The sequence below is a fragment of the Hevea brasiliensis genome, chromosome 15, assembly GCF_030052815.1.
Source record: "Hevea brasiliensis isolate MT/VB/25A 57/8 chromosome 15, ASM3005281v1, whole genome shotgun sequence".
NCBI classification, from domain to species: Eukaryota; Viridiplantae; Streptophyta; class Magnoliopsida; order Malpighiales; family Euphorbiaceae; genus Hevea; species Hevea brasiliensis.
The window spans coordinates 50,978,037-50,999,072 of record NC_079507.1 but is presented as its reverse complement, the minus strand read 5'-3'; the positions used below and the strand labels follow the sequence as shown (position 1 = coordinate 50,999,072).

The 21,036-nt window shown below is 30.9% G+C and overlaps 1 protein-coding gene across 1 annotated transcript; it reads right to left on the bottom strand.

Annotated features, from left to right (window-relative positions):
* Nucleotides 1-11,132: 11,132 nt before the first annotated feature.
* LOC131174052 (uncharacterized) lies at nt 11,133-12,751 on the bottom strand. The gene is made up of 2 exons (XM_058137090.1): nt 12,166-12,751; nt 11,133-11,695 (listed from the first exon to the last, which is right to left on the bottom strand). Exons 1-2 carry the CDS (start codon nt 12,749-12,751, stop codon nt 11,133-11,135), a joined length of 1,149 nt encoding a protein of 382 aa, XP_057993073.1.
* Nucleotides 12,752-21,036: the final 8,285 nt, after the last annotated feature.

Genomic DNA, 21,036 nt, shown 5'->3' with positions numbered 1-21,036 from the left:
ATAATAAAAGGGGTTCTTGGAAGGTGGGTTTGGCTTACTTCTACAGCCAAGAAATTAGGGTTTCATCCTTTCATGGAGTTAAACAATCAATTGGAGCACCTCCAGCTTTCAGGAGAACTCGGTTTAATTAATTAATTTGACCTTGTGACTACATCTAATTAAAGCTTATAATACTATTTACATGCAATTTTATCTAAATTTGATTCATCATAATTCAAAATATAAAAATATTAAACTCATGTACTTAATAGATGAATTCCACCGTATATATATATATTTTGAGTTTATGATATATCATATTTAGGCAAGAAAAATCATTAATTTAATAAATAACCACTGAAATCTAATGACATATGGCTTTGAAAGTAAATAAATTATTTTCAAAAGGTATATGTATATGAAGTGCTGTCATAAAATTAAATAATATAATAAATTGAGTTGAAAGTAAATTACTATCATGATATAATATGCGAAGTTTTTGTTTCTCATTTTAGCAATGTTCAAAGAATAATGCTAATATATATATATTCATAATAATTAAAATTTGTATGTACTTAAAAGAAACCTCAATGGCTTGGCTTTAACTTTGGACTAGTCGATGGAAAGAAAACTTGTAGATTCAGCCACTTTGAATTAGTAAAAAAAAAATTTGAAGAAATTCAACTAGCTATGGACTCTTCTTATTTTGAATTGATTGTGCTTGATTGCAAGAACTTATTGAAAGAGTTGTTACATTGCATCTCAGTGAATACTGAATAATGTTGCCCATTTGTTAGCCACAACATGATTTCAAGAAAATTATGGATTTTTTTCTAGTCCAGATCGGGTTCACATATTTGCAATTTAAGTTCATGGTAGATCAATTTAAATAAGAATTTTCGGAAAATTATAAGATAGACTTGGTGTGCCAGGTCAGCTTAGTGATCTGGTACTCCCAATAAAAATATAGCAAAATAACAAGAAGAGAGCTCTGAGGCTAGAAGAACAAGTAAGCAGAACAAAGTAGCAGCAATTCCAAGCCAAGACCAAAACAGAACAGGAATCACGAGATAAGCCAAGTAGACGCAGCTGTAACAGAGTCTCCTCGAAGCAATTCAGCAACAAGAAGAGCTTCACAATCATCAGCAATCAAGCAATAGGGACAAAACATTATGATAGCATCCAGAAGATTTCAGAAACAAACGGAGAAATTGCCACAAGCCTACGCCAAACCAGTGACACATAAACTAACAGTTGTCCCAGAATTAAAAACAAGAACTATTCCAGAACTCAAGGAATAACACGAAGCACTTCAGGAGAGGTTCCTTCTTGTCTTCCCAATTACACTAGCTAGCCTTCTCTGCCTTGTGCCTAGTTGTTTGATCAATGAAGTTTCATTATGTTTCAAAGAAAACCAATCTACACCAATTGAGCACTGTTTTTTCTACAGTGCATGAACAACAGCCTCATTTGACAGTGCCATTCTCATGGTGTCCCTGCCTCTGTCTTGGTGTTTACAGTATAATTCTTATCATGCCCTTTATAAGAGATCGGTGAATTTATTGTCTAAATCTTTAAGGGATATTAATCGTACTATTAGGTTTACATGGATCTAATAGTACGATTCACCGTCAACACAAAATCTGCATCATTTTAGTTTTCTTTTTTTGTCATGTTAAAGATTTAGCATTAAATGCAATTAGATCTTGTGGCCTTGCCTATTAAAAAGTATTTTTCTTCTCTGATTTGCTCAGGGAAATGCAAGAATGGTTTCACCATTAAATCAGAGAGAATGGACCTTACTCATGTAAAAATTTGTAGCTTTCTGGTGTCCTTAGGTTCTCTAGTATTTCTTTTTTTTTTTTTTTTTTTCCTATTGCCTTGTGCAAGGAGATGAATATTTACTATGGTTCTTTTGCACTCATTTACTTGCTCCTTTGCTTTTCTTTGCAAGTAATCCATCAGTAATTTGGAGCTAGGGGGCAGAATCTACGGTTTCTTAGTCTCATGCTGATGCCCTTCCATCTTTGCAACTATTGGTGAATTGTTGGTCATATGGAACATTTTCCTGAAAAAAGTTGAAAGAAAGTAATGAAATTGAGATCCAATCAATAAATCCAATGCAAACTATACAAAAAGATCCGAAAGATCAAAGGGAAGAAAAGAAAATCTTTCACAAGATAATATTGTGAAATTTTTCCTAAATCATGAGTTGTTTATGGGTAAGTTTAAATGTTTAATAAGTAGTCCCCTAGATTTTATGTGTTATTGGACTTGTGACAAAATCGAAGGATTGATGAGTTGCATCACAATACCAAATACAAGATGTTTCTCAACTCCACTTGAAACAAATACTTCCACAAATACAAACTGAAAAAGAACGAAAAATGATTCCTACAGGAGGAGGAATAACTCTGTATGCATTGGATTGATGCAGGAAGGCTGTGAGATCAAGCGTGAGTTCTAGATTTAAGTGAAGAAAAGAAACAATGAAATTGATGTGCCTTGCGCATGACATGGCAAATTAGAAATGCTGAAAGCACGCTGTGAAATGCACAAAGAAATGTTATTGAATCTATTGATTTTCAGGGACTTGTTCCAATTTTTTATTAAACATGCACTGAATTTCTCCGGATTTGTGATGAATCTTAGCAATCAAAGGGAATGGAACACAGAAATGTAAACATATCATTCAGCAACCAATAAAATAGCCATACGTATAGGCAAAATCTAGAGATGTAGAAGTAGGAAAATAAGTGTATGTACCATTCTGGAAATTAGTCTTGGAATGGACGAAAGTGGCCAGGATCTCAAGAGAGGCAATCAAGAACCCTGCGAGATTGTGTTGTAATTTTCGACAGCAAAAAAAAAAAAATCCAAGAGCAAAAGTGAGTGTTTCTTTTGTTTTCTTCGCCAAAAAAGAGGTCGCCTTTTGTATGAAGTTAAAAGTGATCCTGAGCCGATGTTTAACTGGTGATTGTTTTCATTGTCTTGAGAGATTTGAGGGAATCAAATAAAAAGCTCAAAACTTAAAAAGAAGAAGAAGAAGAAGAAGAAGAAGAAGAAGAAGAAGATTAACTGGGGAAAAGAATCTGGAATGAGAACCAAGATTTGGATCCTCCATTGAAGGAGCTAAATCTAAGAGCTCAGGGAAAAATTGAAAGGGAAAGTTGGGTGGTGGCTATTATGATACATTTAAAGTTCTTTAATTTTCTAACTGCCATTGCTGCTAAAAAGATTCTAGCAGCTTAAATTATTCGTTACTTTTATTGTTTTGTTCTTAAATTGGAAAAAAAAAAAAAGGGAAATGTGATAATCGATGAACTCATACATAAGAATTATAGATGAGACTCCTACAATCCATTTGCCTGAGCACAGCTCATATGAATCCATATGGTCATAATTAGATGAAGATATGACTTCTTATGATAAGTCAGCACAAAGTAAATATATAAAATTAGATAAAACTACACCACAAGTCTAAGGCACTTAGCTCATCAAAACTTAATTGGACTTACCTGATAAAATCGTATGTTTTTTTTTTTTTTTTTTTTAGTGGAGATAAAGCTATTGTATTCTAATGTATTAATTATTAGGATAAATTATTATTTAAATTTTATATTTTAATTAAATTAATTATATAATTTTTATATTTTAAAAATATATACTATTTAATTTATATATTTTATTTTCATTGAACAATTTAATTTATTTGTCAAATTATATATTAACAAAATTATTATATAATTTCTGTTTTTTAAAAAATATATTATTTATTTTTTATATTTTATTTTTATTAAACTATTTAGTTCCTCCGTCAATTTTATCGTTAGCCAATATTAGTCAAACCGCAATTTAGTTCCTCTATCTTAATAAAACTAATTAATTGATTTTCATATTTTGTAAAAACACATTAGTTAGTCTTTATAATTTGATTCTATTAACTATTTAGTATGATAATTATTTTTAATATCTAAACTATCATAATACTTTCTTCCTTTTCTCTCTCATACCTTCCTTATTTCTCTATTTCTATGTTTCTTTTTCTCCACACCCATACCCTTTCTCACCTCCTTTTCTTTTTACTTTCATCTATTTATAAAAAAAGTACAAATTATCTACACAAAAAGATTAATCAGTTTCTTTATATTTTTAAATATTCAAGAAAAATTATTTCTCAACAGAGAAAACACAAGATAATATCAAAGGAATTAGATGAAAAATACCTACACAATTAAAAAAAATGTAAATGCAGATTTCTTCTCTACATAGTAAAATTTTTATTGTTACATGAGAATATGTTTTTCCAAAATATTGTATTTTTTAAAATATAAGGACCAATTTATTAGTTGTATACTAAAAATAAATGGACTATATAATAGTATTTTTCAAAGTACAAAAATCAACTAATTAATTTTCTTAAAATAAAAAGATTAAATAGTAGTTTGGCTGTATTGACCAATGAAAAATTTCACAGATGGACTAAATAATTTAACAGAAGTAAAATATATGAATTAAATAATATATTTTTTTTAAAATACAGACTTAATAGTTAGTTTTATTAAAATATATAGATTAAATAATAAATTTTCCTAATTATTAAATTTAAATTTAATATTTCAAATTTTAAATAATTGTTTTTAAAAATAAAAGATATATATATATATATATATATATATATATATATATATATATATATATATATATATATATATATATATATATAATTCCACCTCCCAACGCCTTTGCTATGTGCTTTTACTTTCGTTTGCATGAATGTTAATTTATCCAATACATTCGTATTTCCAATGGAATCCAATCAAACGAAAAATGTGGAATAATTTCAGTGTATACAAAATTATAAACTTTCATGAGTTATATAAAATCAGTTTGTTTAAACAATAAATCTATTTATTAAAGCACAAAATTTCAATTGCATAAACATCATATAGACATTAATTTAAATTATACCAAGAGAAAAATATTAATTAAATAAATATGGATTAATCTACCTGTAAAAAGCATAAGCTTTTATATTTAATTGCCCTCTTTTTATTTATATATTTTAATTTTTTGTTGCATTTTTAAATATAAAAATATTTGATTTATAGTAATTAATTCATTTTAATTATTTATATAATTTTACAATTATTACATAAAATAATCAAAATAATTATTTTCATATTAGTAAAATCTATTAGTTATTTAATATGATGCACATACTTAATTATTTAAACTCTTCTACAAGTTAGTTATATTTTAAAATCTGATAAATTTATTTTTTAATTAATTATTTAATTTTAATATAATTATAGTTGTTGAATATAATATTATAACTTAATTAATAAAAAATTATCATTTTATTAAAAAATTAAAATAATTTAATTTAATAAAGAAAAATTATGCCACTGCATTACGCTGGTTATCAACTAGTTATATATGTTTAAAGAGTCATATGGATACAGTATTTTACTTTTTTAATTTTTAAATATTTTTCTAAAATTTTTAAAATTTTCTTTTTTAAAAAAAATAAAAATTTTATTTTTCTTGTTAAATTTAATAAATTCATTTTTATTTTTCATTTCAAAAAAATTTAAATATTCTTATATAAAAATATACAAATTTTTATATTTTCTCCCTAAATTTTGTTTTTATTGGAGTAGATGGCCCTAACCGCCTAAGAAATTGTACCCATGAATTAATTGGTGGAACATGCAACAAACAACTCTTATGTCTAACGTTGTCTCATAAAAAGTGGCTAAAAGGGGTGAATTGGAAACTTCACTAATTTTTTTACCCTTGCTTAACACACTATGAAAAATTGAAACTATACACACTAAAGTGTGTGAATATTTGAACTTAAGTATGTGTAGTGTGCTCAAGAGAAAATATTCAAAAAATCACAACTCAACTAAACCAATTTTTCTTTCACATTCAAGCTCAAGGATAAAAAGGCAACTTAATAAACTTTAATTTCAACAACACAAGATAATATATCAATGCATATAAAGGAACATAAATGATAAAAGTGTTGAAATTAAAGAGTAAAGAGAAAGAAAGATCAAACACGATCATTTTATAGTGGTTCAGCTCTCACTAGCCTAATTTACTCCTCAAAGAACTTATTTGAGAGTTACTCTCCACAAAATGCTCCTTTCAATGGGCAAGAATCAAAGCCTTTATACAATCTACACAGGCCTTCACTAGGTGCTTACAACTCTTTGTTATCTCTTCTTGATATGAACACTCAACTTCAAGCATATAAGATGCTGGAGAACTATCACTACAAGAAAAAAAGAGATTTGAAACCGAATATTCAGTTTCAAATCAGTGAAAATCGGTTTCTAAATTCATTTAAAAATCGATTTGAAACCGAAATATTCGGTTTAAAATCTGCATGTTTCTAAATAAATTAGAAATGAAATATAACGTTCGTTTCAACTTCTAAAACCATTTTGAAATTGATGTTCCATTTCAAAATTTACAAACCACATAATTTCATTTTCAAAATCTGTTTCAATTTAGAAATTGATACTTTCGGTTTCAATTTACCTAAAACGGATTTCTATTTCAAATTGGTTTCTAAATTGTAAACATAACTAAAACACTTTTTAAAACAGAAATTCATTCGGTTTTTAAATAGAAACAGAAATTCCGTTTCAAATATGTTTGTAGAATTATTTTATTTTGAAACCGAAACTCTTTATTAGAAACGGAAATTTTCGTTTCTATTCCATTTCAAATTAGTAGAAATTTTTTTTTTATTTAATACATTATTTCCTGCATTGATGCATATAATATCAATATCACAATATTTACAATATCAAGCTATCAAATATCAAATATTAGTTAATATTATATATAAATATAACAGTGATGAGTTATGAAAATAATTTACTATATATAAAAATAAAATATCATAATAACAAAAAAAAAAAACAAGCTACTTGTTATCAATAATATCATCACTCATCACCACTATCAACCTCTCTACCATCATCCTGATGAGTCGCATCTAGAGCTAGAGCTGTAAACTGCGTACCTTGCATCATTTTGTGCCATCATGTTTTGCATTATTTGTTGTATGCGCTCTTCTAGTGTCTGCTCGCGTTGTCGGTATCTCTCCTCCAACATCAACTCACGTTGTCGGTCTCTCTCCTCCATTGCAGCCAGACTATCTTTTAGTGTTGCGACAGTCTGATGCAATTGCTTAATCTCTTCCTCCATTGCCTCCGATTGAGTGCGATGGGATGCAGTAGAAGATGATCCATGGGATGAGCTAGGGTAAAAAATTGATGCTTGGGATCCAATGCCATAAACCCTGTTCTTCTTCTCCCCCCCTACAACTTGATAATATAATGCCACCTCATCCATAATAGAAGGGTCACTGCACCCCTCTTGTGGTTTAGATGACTACTCCTTAAGTGCCAAAAATGCATCCTGCATAAGTCAATACATATGTTTTAAATACATTTGTTTCGGCAATTGAATAAACAAACTTAATTATTCATTTTTTTTCCTTTAATTGAAAGACAAATAAAATACTTGTTTACTTATCTTAATTGATTGCGCTCTTGCATCAACCATATCGGAGGTGCCCTTCCTAGTATGGGTCTTATGGAAAAGCTAATAGGGAAAAGGTCTTCAACCAAGCTGGGCTTCCTAAAAAGATATAATGATTTTAGTGATGTTTATAATAATGTTGAATTAATTCCTACTAATATGTAGATAGACACTAACAAAACCAGTAAATATGAAATTACTACCATTCTATCCGCGTGAGTGGCATGTGAAACTGAACCCCCTGTGTGTCTAGAAATGCCTGCCCCAACTCCCCCTGTCTCACTACAGCGGTTAGCAGTGAACTGATGGCTCTTAGATTTGAACTTTGGGCTACTCCATGCTTCCTTCCATTTTTGCATTGTACTATTAGGCACGATGACCTTGGATTTTTCTTTCTTGACATTGCACATTAGTGCTTTGTAGCGCTCTGCAGCCTTACGCCTCCATGCTTCCTTTACGAGTGGAGTTACCTCTTGCCAGTCAAAGTATTTCTATAGTAAAATGAATAAAAATTAATACAGTTGTATTAGTATGATAATGTTAAAAGAAAAAAATGACAGCATTTCCCCTTAATTTTGGACAATGTAACCTAGTTATTAGGCATTACTTACATCTGTTAAAAATACTTCATATATTCTCAACAACAAACAACATCCACCCTAACTACAGCAACTCACAACAATATATATTTTCAACATACTCAACACACTAGCTGTACATATAACTTTTAAATTTTAATATGCTTCAATTGTGTTCTTTTACATTAACTTCACAAATTCTCATCACTTAAACAACATTTGTTCGCAACATTCTTTTTGAAGGTTTCATAACCTATGCAAAGTTGTTATCTGATAGCTAATTATATTTAAATATTTATTTTATTACTTGAAATTCATCCCAGTAAAACTCCTTTGTCTCAAGCGTAACAGTCTTCCAACAGTGTCCTTCTGTGTTCATCCTCTCCTTGAATATATTCTTCATCTTCTTAGCACATTCCTCATATGGATGTAACCTGTACATAAGAAAGACAATTAATCTGTTGATTTTATGCAAATGTAGAAACATGGTGCTTCAATTGCCAATAACAAATAATACCAAATCATACATAAAGTTAATTAATTTTCAATACTTATGCCCCATTAATGAGCTTTATTCGTTTCTTTCTTCCAAAAGTAGTGAGTGATAAGCCATCCATTGATGATATCGGTACTGCCCCAACTGAATTATCTCCATGACCAGAGGTCGATCCATCCGTAGGCTCAAAAGATGGGGTAGTAAGAGGTGGCGATGGAGGTAGAGGTGTAGCTTGATGCTGTGTTAAAGCAGTAGACCCCTCCGGATCTGGCATCGACCTTCTAGTGGATGGTGAAGGAATCTGAGGCTGACTTTATGTAGATTGGTTTAGATGATGATTAGCCTCATCCTGTAGAAGTAACTGCCTTGATTGTGAACGGCCCAATAAACCTCCTTTGCGACCATTGCCTCGCATCTTGCATAAACAATGGTATTAATTAGTTAACTTCATTTAACTTATTATACATAATACAGATGAAGTTTCTAACAGTTACAATTTATACTTGAAGTTTAGCAATATAAATTCATTGAGAAAAATATCTAAATCTAATTAGTATCACTATCATATTCATCATTATCCTCCTCATTGCTTTCTAAGTCCAATTCAAGCTCTTCTTCATCCTCAATGTCCTCTTCATCAATTTCAACTAGTACACCGCTTAGATCATTTAAATATTGTTGTTGATCATCATCATCATCAATTTGTATCAAAGGGACTTCCATTTCATCTTCTTGAAAGGGTTCTTCCTGTGCAGGGGGGGTTATCACATTCACTTGATCAGGAAGATCAATAATAGATCTCACTTTGATTTTGAAGACAGCCCATCAATCATCCTTGTCACACTTTAAGCTTGGATATATGGAATAATTGACTTGCTCAGCTTGGATAGCGAGAACAAATGGTTTATACCTATTGAATGATCGTTTATGATTAATATCCACAAGTTTATATTTTGCATGAATCTTTGTTCCCACATTTGGTGTTGGATCAAACCAATCACATTTAAACAATACAGTTCTTTTGATTGGTAATCTAGGGTACTCCAATCATAGTACTTCAATTAATTGTCCATAGTAGTCACTTTCATCAGTACTGTAATTAGTCCCCTTGATGCATACCCCACTATTCATCGTTGCCCTATGCGAACCATGACTTTTAGTGTGAAATTTATAACCATTAACTACATAACCATTATAGGACATAACACTTCTTAATGGACCCTTTGATAGATCCTTTAAGAACTGGTTTGATATATTATTGGAGGGACTATGAACATATTTATTGAACCACTTATCAAATTCATGCTCCAGTTTCTCATCAACTTCTTTATCATTGATATTTGGATTGGACGTGTGTAACTCATTAACAAAAATGCTGCATGAATGAAAGCTCTCAATTACATGTTTCGAATCAATAATGGCATTGCAACAATTATAATAATTCAATATTAGAAAAACTTACTCAATGTACGGTTTTACTTCTATACAATTCAACAAGATGTACATTTGTGCTGCTTGAAATTCTTCTTCTGTGAGATATCTAACTTTTCCTTTTCCCAGTGGCCTACCTGAATGAGTGAAAATTGATAGATTCCCTGTATGTTCATCCATATGTTCAACTGTATCATCATTGCGTGGAACCTTTTGATGCCTTGTGTTGACATGCGATTCAAAATAATGAGCACAGAACGACGATGCTTCTTCAACTAAGTATGCATTACATATGGAACCTTCTACTTTGGCTTTATTTTTCACATTATTTTTTAACTTCCTAAGGTACCTGTACCACTTACTATTTAGTCACAACAAGGTTTTTAATTCTCCATATAATAATAGTATACAACAATATATTAAACTAGTTACCTCTCAAATGGATACATCCACCGATATTGCACTGGACCAGCAATCCATGCTTCATAAGCCAAATGCACTGGGAGATGTTCCATAGAGTCAAAGAAACTTAGAGGGAATATACGCTCTAGTTTACACAATATTATAGGAATCTCTTCATTAAGCTGTAACATGTCTTCTTCTCGGAGTGTTGTTGAAGTTAACTCTCTAAAGAAATTGCTCAATTCTGTCAATGCCTGCCACACATTTTGTGGAAGCAATTCCCTGAATACTATTAGGAGTAATCTTTGCATAAAGACATGACAGTCATGGCTTTTAATCGCAAACAATTTCAGTTTTCACATGTCTATATACCTACCCATGTTTGACACATAACCATCTGGGAATCTAAGATTTTTGAGCCATTCACACAACACTACTTTTGATTGTTTATCTAATGTGTAACATGCTTTAGGATACTTTCCTGTTGCCACATTCCTCTCCAACTCAGGTCGGTGACAGAACTCTTTCAAATCTTCCTTTGATTTTGCATTGTCCTTCATCTTCCCTTCAACACTCATTACAGTGTTAAAAATATTTTCAAATACATTTTTCTCTATATGCATGACATCTAGGTTGTGGCAAAGCATGTTAGTACTCCAATATGGCAAATCCCAAAAAATGCTCTATTTCTTCCAACCAATTTTTTTTGCTTTGCGACTGTTATTCTCATCTGCACCCATATCTGTGACACACATTAATCCTAGATGTTGTATTTGTTCTAGAATCTCCTCACCAGTTAGAATGGGGGGAGCTCTTTTTGTAACTGTCTTGTTCTTTCTAAAAGCAGTTTTGTTCCGTCTGAAAGGATGGTCAGTTAGTAAGAATTTATAGTGATTGTCAAACCATGATTGTTTACCACCCTTTGTCAATGTGAATGCATCTGAATCTTCCCTACAATATGGACAAGCAGTCTTGTCGGCTGTGCTCCAATCGGACAACATTGAATATGCAGGGAAATCACTTATTATCCATAATAACACAACCCGCATATTAAAATTATTCTTCTTAGATGCATCATATGTCTCAACTCTAACTTCCCATAACTGTTTCAACTCTGCAATAAGGGGCTGTAAGTACACATCCAATTTGTCCTTCGGGTTTCTCGGACAAGTAACTATTACCGTTAGGAACATATACACATCCTTCATACATAACCAAGGAGGCAAATTGTAAGGAGTGACAATGACTGGCCAAGATGAATATGATTGTTCAGACTAACTGAATGGTTGAAACCCATCAGTGCACAGTCCTCGTCTTACATTTTGAACCTTAGCAGCAAATGAAGGATGTGTCTTATTAAAATGCTTCCAAGCAGTTGCATCTGAACAATGATGCATTACCCATCTTCATGCTCATGGTCAGCATGCCATCTCATTTCTTTTGCTGTTGCATTCGAAGCATATAATCTTTGCAATCTCTCTGTGAGGGGAAAGTAGTACATTTTCTTATATGGGACATTGGTTTTAAAATTAAAAGAGCCTCGACTATGTCGTTTGAACCATGGATGGTCACAAAATTTGCAATTCGTTAACTCACTATCTTCAGCTTAATATAACATACATCCATTAGTACAATAATGAATATTTTTAACTGGTAGGCCTAATGCTTGGACCAATTTCTTTGTACTGTAAAAGTTTTCAGTCATTAAATTATCACCTGGTAACACCTCTTTCATAAGTTGGCAGATGTCATCAAAACACCTTTCTAACAAATGATGTTCTGCCTTAATGTTCAACATCCTTATAACAACTGAGAGTTGTGAATGGGTTTCACAACCTGGCCACACCTCTTGACTAGCAGCTTGTAACATGTCATACAATTTTTGAGCTGATGGATTCAGAGGTTCCTCCATTACATCTTGAAAGAAACCACGACCTGCTGCATCCATTACCATTTGCTCATATGTATTGCTTGTGCTACTATCAACCTCTTGAACAGGCTCTTCTATCATAACATTTATGTTTTGACTATTAATATTACTTATGTGTGGTTCCCCATGTAGAATCCATTTATAATAATATGGCATGAATCCATGCTTCATCAAATGTAACCTAATTGTATTCTCATCAGCATAGTTACGATTTTGACAGTTTCGATGATTACATGGACACTTCAGTTTATCCCCATCCATCCACTCTGGATGTTGCTTAGCAAATGTTATGAATTGTTCAATACCTTCTATGAATTCTGAGGTCAGTAGGCCGTCTTTTAACCTAGCATACATCCTTCGATCTGATCCCATTTTGCTAATAGCTGTGTAATAATTAAGTGAATATTAATAATGACATGTCATATATCAAAATTCTATCATATCCCCAATCATGCGTTGAAAGATAAGGCCCTAACCCAATCAGAATTGCATCATCTCCACCAATAACAGACAGATAATGACATGTCATATATTTGTAAAAATTCCAGCAGCATCTCCCATTAGTTCTCTAAGTGCACAACATGAAGTTTGCACCTAGAGAACAATGAGAGATGTTATGGAATTTCTACAAATATATAATACATATTTATATCCATCCCATTCCTATGTAGAGTATACAATTCCAATTTGTCCAACAGGACAATCCATTGTCCACTGATATCAATTATCAGTAGGACATTGGACGGTTTTCTAAGGTTATTATGTAACAAATTTGATAAAAAAAAAACTATTAGGATATATACAAAATCTAGAATAGTATCCAACAATGAAAAAATTATATATATATCCCCTCAAAATTTTATATGCATGCATCTACAAATTAAAATCCAAATGTAAACATTCATAAACTAACATTTTTTTTTTGTAGTATTTATTAGCTATCTGTGTGATACTGAAAGCAAGGAACAAATAATGAGAGACAGTGATCAAAAGAGAGTGAAATAGACTGTAGTTCCACAAAAAAAAAAAAAAAAATTCTATTAGTAAATTCATGCATAAAATTTAACACCCAATAAATAAATATGAACCCTATATAACTAGACTATATGGCATAATAGTATAAGATTAAAAAATATAATAATCATTAAAAATTAGATCATTGCTGATACATTCAGCTCATAAATGCATAGCTTTTCTTTTTGATAATTAGCTGCAAGAAGCTAGACAAATATATATATATATATATATTCAACCTAGAACTCAAGCACTTTCTTACATATAATCCATTTAAATATTTGGGAAGAAGGAGCCATTTTCTAAACCTATAATGCTAAACACCAATGAGTGAATGTTGCCGTGACATGTAACCATTTTCTAAAGCTAGCAAAGGCTATGTGTGCGTCAATTATTTTGGGGGGTTAGGGTTGAGCCCCTCCCCTGGTCTGCCCACTTGTTGTCAAATAAATACTAATAATAATAATAATAAAATCCTCCAACTAGCTACGTAATTATAATTCTTATGCACATGCTTTTGCCTGCTTATTCCCTTGCAATACAAGTATTTTCATGAAATAATTATCTCTTACAGTTACAAAGACCCCTATCTTAAGTGAATTTTCAATTTTCTATGTCTTTGTTTGCTATTACATTAATTCATGATTTTAAAATTAAAATTAAGATCAAATTGATTGGTTGAATCGATAAATTGATAAATCAAATTTTAAATTAGTCTAAATTTATCACTAAATTAGATAAGAAAGTGATTTGGTGTGATTTAGTTAACGAACGATTAAATCAATCAGTCGGATTAATAAACCAATGAACTAGATCCTAAGTCTAATTAGGGAATTGAATTTAAAATCACATAAAAAATTTTTAAAATCAAAACTAATTAACTTATATATATATATATATATATATATATATATATATATATATATATATATATATATATATATATATATATATATATATATATATATATATATATATATATAACTTATTTTCACATTGGCAGTACTGCTCTAATTTTTACAATTAAAAGGTTTTTACTTGTTGAGTATCCTAATTCCATATGCTACAAACAAAATCACAATCTCTCTATAATTATATAAAAATTGCCACGGCATTTACAATTAAACCCTCCCAACATGGGCCTCGACCCAAAAAATAGAGGAAAAAAAGCCCCCAAAAAAAATCCTTAAAAAAAGCCATATTATTCTCCTCTTGCCTGATGGGTCCTTCAAATTGGCAGAGAACAGCTTCAGAAATAGTTTAGCTACAGGTCAAAATAAAGCTGGAAAGATACTAAAACATTCTATATAACACATCTTCAAGATTCTTTTCCTAATATAACAAAGGGAAATTGAAACCGATAGCAATCGGTTTCTATACAGACTTTAATTTTTAGTAAATAAAATGGAAATTATATAAATGTTGAAACCGATATGAATCGATTTCTAAATATAAATAGATAATACTTTTATTTTGAAACCGAATGTAATTGGTTTCAAAATTAAATTAAAAGAAATTAGGAACAGATATATTCGGTTTCGAATATGACTTAAATACAGTTAAACTAGTTTTGATTCTTTAAATTAGAAACGGAAAATGATACGGTTTCAGAAATCGTTTTGTAATCGGTTTATAAATGGATACTAAATTAGCCGAAAAATTGTTTTGCATAATTTAGAAACCGACGAGTTTCCGTTTCTAATTTCGGTTTCAAATTGGTTACTAATTGGTTTATAATATATTTAAGCCGTTCTACTAAATTTTCATTTCAAAAGCCGTTTCAAATTATAAACCGACATAAATCCGTTTCTAAATTTGGTTTCTATTCTGATATTTTCTTGTAATGTATAAATAGTTTTTGGTTTTGATTAAATCATTTTCACTCACTCAAGAATACAATATTGAAGAGCTATTTAGATGAGAGAGAAGGTTTTCTAATGACAAAAAAAATAAAGATGTTAAAACTCAAAAATAAAAGCTCATAAATGATCAAAATAAATCTCTTAGAATTGAAATGCTTTTATTAGTTGAAAAGGTAAATGAAGCCTTATGTATGCATGTTTAAAAGGTATATGTTTCAGCTCAAAAATGTCCAACAGCTAGAAAATTTTGAAAAACTAGCAGTTAGTTCATAAAAAAGTAAATGTGCGAGCTAGTTTTAGATAGATGTCTTCAAAAGTAGCTTAAAAAAGTTATCTGGGTAAGATTTAACTAGCTAAAAACAAAACAAGATAAAATTAGGCAGCTAACAATTTTGATCTTTAAAAAAATTAGATGTTGAAAATAGTTAGCTAATTTCACTATTGTCTAAAACCATAGAAATATGTTAAAAACAATTCCCGAACAATTAAATTTGAAATATAGAACTTTTTTTTTTGTGAGAAGTCTCTTATCCCTTACATTTGACCTATATGACCAAAATCTATTCTATCTTCTCCTTCACTTTGATTCCTCTTGTGTTACAAGATGACAATTTACTTTAAATGTCTCCTTTTCAATTATATGTCCCTTCCATCAAAGTCTTTTAAAGGCACAACCTACAAAGGTGATTAAACATTATGCAAAAGGGTTAAATTAAATTCATTAAGTTTTTGTTATCATTAAAATCAAGCTCATTGGAGCTTATGGGTCCAACATTTAATTTCACCATTGGTCTATTAAATTCACATTTAGTCGTTGCCATATTATTATTTTGGAAATCCTTTCAATTGTTAACAAGCCATATGAATTATCCATACTCTCCATAATTTTTTTTACTAAAGATATTAATGTGCATTTCAAATAACTTTTATTTATTTATTGTTTTTTTATCTTTTACATGAATATGGATCTCTTACAGGTTGAGAATTCCAAAACAACTTCTATTACTAAAGTCTTTCTTGCTTTCCACATGCTTAAGTTAATCATGTAGTGGTTGTCAAAGCACAAATGCAAGTGTTAAGACATGGCCTGACATAAAGTCAATAGAGTTCACCTAGTGCAGCTTTTTTGCATTTGTTTAAACATCATACTAGTGTAATGAGTTCAACTTTTAAAAACTATGCAAGTTGTTACTTAGTTTCTCATTATTGAAATTTCTCATTATTGAAACATGTGAACACAATGTGTGAATTGGGTTCGGGTGGTCTATCATTGGTAAGTATGTTACAAACTACAAACAATTGATATGAATTTCTATAGTTACATTTTTTACTATTTTGAATTACTTCTTAGTGGCATTATGAAGTTTTTACTATAATTATGTGCTTGTAATTGGATTCAATTGCTATGTTAAGAAACTTAATCATTATAAATTAGATATTATTGATTTTTGAAAATTTATCGATAGAACTTTTGGTTCTGCCTCTATTTCTCTACCTTCATGCAAAAACTATATGTGAACAATGTGAAAGCCTAAACCTTTCTTTAAGTTATAGTCATAACAATGTAGGATGTGTAGATGTCCGTTTAATGGCTTTGTTTGATTTAGTTATTAGATATAGTTGATAGCTGATAGATTTAGAATAGATTGAGTAGATAAAATGTTGACTCCAGTGACGAACATCAACCTTCCACTATTGACTGTGGATGTCTATATATTCGATCCTCAATCCAAAACCATCTCACTCTCGTAAATAGATAGCTCTATCCCAATGGTTGATATGTAAAGATTTTTCCTCTTTTTCCCCTTAAAAAAGTTAATAATCTTATCCTTTACTACTAACAAGAAATTAGAGAAACTGTAAAATGAATTCATTAATCAAGAAAGGGAAATAGGAAGTCCTATATATAAGGCAAGAGAAGAAACTACTTTTGCTACTTGAAACCAAAACTACTTTAGCTACTTGAAATTAACTATAATAGAAATAATACATGTGATATAATAATTATAACTGACTATTCTTCTAGAATAAGTGGCCCTTAGTTAAACCAGCTTGTGACTCAACTCAACTCTTCTTTGTTCTTAAAGCCTTTAGCTTCTCTACTTCCTATAAAACCCCCCCTTCCTTGTGAGCTGGAGAATGGATATTAAGCATTCTCGACTTGAGTTGTAAGGTAGAAAAGGGTGCAGGGGACAAGGGCTTATTAAAAATGTCAGCAGCTTATGCTAAAGTAGAAATAGGAAGTAGCTTAATGAGGCCCTATTAAACTTTCTCTCAGACAATATGGTGATCGAGTTTAGTGTAATTGGTACGCACGTGAAATGTTAGATTGGTTGTTATGCATGATGTAGATTGTAAAAGTATATTAAGGCTAGTGCTTTAAATGGAACATGAAGATTAGTAAGTAAATAGTTCAACCACTGCACTTCACAAGTAAGAGAGGTTAAAGGTCGATACTTGGTTGATACAGTAGCACTCCAATATATAAATATTATCCACTAGGGATCAACATTCCTATTTATCTAGATTTCTAATCCTACTTTAATTGGACTTTCTCTAAGATAGGAATATACTATAATCACACTCCTCATCCAAACAGGAGTCTACTTGATGCCTATAGTGCAACACCCCTATGTTCGGTAGTGCGTTTTACTATTCCGGTGGCCAGTGTTATCTGGACAGCTAGGATGCCTAGAACTACACTTCGTTATGAGTGAGGAGACATAAAATAATGAAATACAAGAAAAGAAAATACAAGAAAAACAAAGGAAAAATAATAGCAAAGAAAGGTAACCAAGTTAGAGAACCCTAGCGATGGGGAAGTCACGGCGTGGACCGTTGACTAGCCCTAGACCGCGGGGAACCCTGAAAAATATTTTTAGGACTTAAAGAGACATCAATTGAAGTATAAATATCATTAAAAATATCAAAGAAAAATTAAATTATTAGTACAAGGAAAAGTGAGAAATCGAAAAAAAATCGAATGCAACATTGTGGTCATTTGACATCCCGAATTGTCTTTTGACCTAAATGTCCATTAAAAATAAATAATATTACACTTGGAAAATATAATGAAAAATTAAATTAGGGGTACCTAGTGTAAATAGACAAAAGTGGAGTGAAAATTGTGTAATTAGCACATTAAACATATAAAATGATTTAACTAAAGTGAGTGGACCACTAAGGAATAAACTAAACACTAAATGGGCAGGTGTAAACCCATTACACAATCTGAAACTTTATCTTCTCCAATTCTCTCATCCATGCCGAAATGGGAAGTTGAAATCCTCCATGGCCGTTTGGCTTAAAGCTCCATCATCCTCTTCAATTCACCTCCAAACACCTAGGTTGTTTCATTAAAGATTACCTCCACATCACAAGGAAGAGTTTGATAACAATTTCAAGAAGTTTTAGTGAAGATTTAACAAATCCTAACAATAGGTAAGTTTGTATTTTTGAATATTTCTTTGTTAAAGTTTGTAAGCATGTTATGGGTGTTTGCTTTGTGAAGAAATTTTAAAGTTTGAGAAGTTATTGACATATCCAATTCTGGACAGCCATGGAGTTGTATATTTAATGAAATATTCATGCATATATTTGATGGGAATTCATGTTGAGTAGGGCGATTTAATGTCCTAGTAAGTTAATCCCACATGTATATGGTGATTGTGCACTTGAAATGGAAGTTGACGAAATCATGGGAAACTTTGGCAATGGGGAGCATTTCGGCAGCCTTGGGACTTCTTGATGAATGTTTAAATTCATGAAGATATTGGGTGAATTGTGACATTGAGGATTGATGAATATGTATATAAATTGGTTGTGGAAATTGTAGGTAATAATTAGGAGTGTTTATGTGTACATATTGTTGTATTTGGACTTTGTGAATTAGTGTTTCATTTGGTGTATTGAGGATATTGTATTCTTCCCAAAGTGACTTTATTGTGAAGTGATAAATGGTTTTGGTAATGTACCAAATCAGAATTGGTAAGAGAGATGGACTTATAGCAAGGTAATGTGTAATTGCTAGATGTTTAAGTAATGTATTTAAGGACAGTGTGCATTTCAGCCTATAACTTTAAGTGTGTGGCTCCAATTGGTATGAGACCAATTGGAGGTGAAACTAGGCACAAAATGTACCAACTTTCATGAAGGAAACATACCAAAATTCTGCTTGCAAGGTAGCTTGAAAAATGACCAAATCGGGATTAAGTGCAAGTGAGGCCTGAAAACTGACCATTTGGGCAGTAGTTAGTGTTTAAGCCATAACTCACTCAAAACAGGTCCAATTGACCTGAAATTTTAACCATGAATAGTTAAGACCCATATCTACAAGTCTTATGAAGACACCAAAGCCCAGAAATGACCATAAGCAAGTCAAACAGCTTGCACAAGTTCGGGTCCAAAAATTGACCGAACCAAAGTTGACCAAAATTGACCTAAAATGACAAAATTTGATGCCATTTGACCAGCAATAGTAAAATGACCATAACTTGGTCTACATAAATCAGAATGACCTAAAATTTTGCCCCGCGTTCCATAAGACATAGATCTACAAGTTTGTAGTTTTGACCAAAACCTGAAAATTGAGGGAACTAGGTTCAAACTAGTATCAAGTTGCAATAAAATGCACTAAACAAGGAAATGAAATTGGTAACATGTACCAACCCTAAAAGACTATCGAATGTGACATATTAGTAACACTAAAACCTAATTTACCTAGAACGCATCGAGGGTCGATGTTAGGTGATTAAGCAAATAATAGCTTTCAGTGAATTATTTATCAAACATTATCGATAGAGACAGTTTAATTTAGTACTGAAACACTTCAAATTGTGTTTCTCAGTTAGTAAAGACTCAGGGAAAGAAACATTATCGAGGTTTGTCTATTTCTTTTGAATTATTTTTAATAAATAAATTATGACTATTTATATATTGTTGCTTTGAATTGTGAAACTGTGAAAAATTGTTTGAATGATATTGATGGATACTTATTGATTGAAAAGTATTGGAAATGGTTTGAAACCACATCTATCATGTATATTAATTGTATTCCTTGCTAGCTTGTCTAGTGGGACGAATTGAATTCCCTCTCTGGCTGAAGTGTTGAGGTGTGTGCCTGTTGAGGATGAATTGGATGAGTACTCATATTTTTGCTAGCTAGCTATGTTATTCCTCATTAGTCATCGACTTTTGGGACGAATTGAATACCTCATTAGCCATCGGCTTTTGGGACGAATTGAACTTTGGAACTGATTAAGCTGTGTGTGTGATTTATTGATTTGAATTATGAGATTGTGAAATGGAGTTAAATCCTTATTGACATTCACTGTCTTTTGAAGCTAACTATGTTTTGATCTCTGAGATTTATTGTGATATTGTGTTAAATTCCTTCTGACACTCATTGTCTTGAATTTAACTATGATTTTACATATCCATCATTTAAATGATTTATGAATTTTGATTTAAGTTGTATTTGGTTAATGTTGAGACATTGTCTCTGATAGCTTTTAGTACCTCCTGAAGATTTTATAACGAGTATACCACATTTTGAATTTTAATGTATGTTCATGTACATATTGTTTTTGGTTTTGAGCAGTTGTAAGTTCAAATTATACCTTGAAGTTGTAAAATAATTATGAGTTATTTTGGCTTGTAAAAAAAAATTATATTATATTTCTTTTATCTCAGTCTTTGAAAAATCACTGTGGATTTGAGTTGAGAAAAATGTTGTGTTGAGAATATGTTGGAGTTGAGATTTGGAAATATATTGAAGTGCTT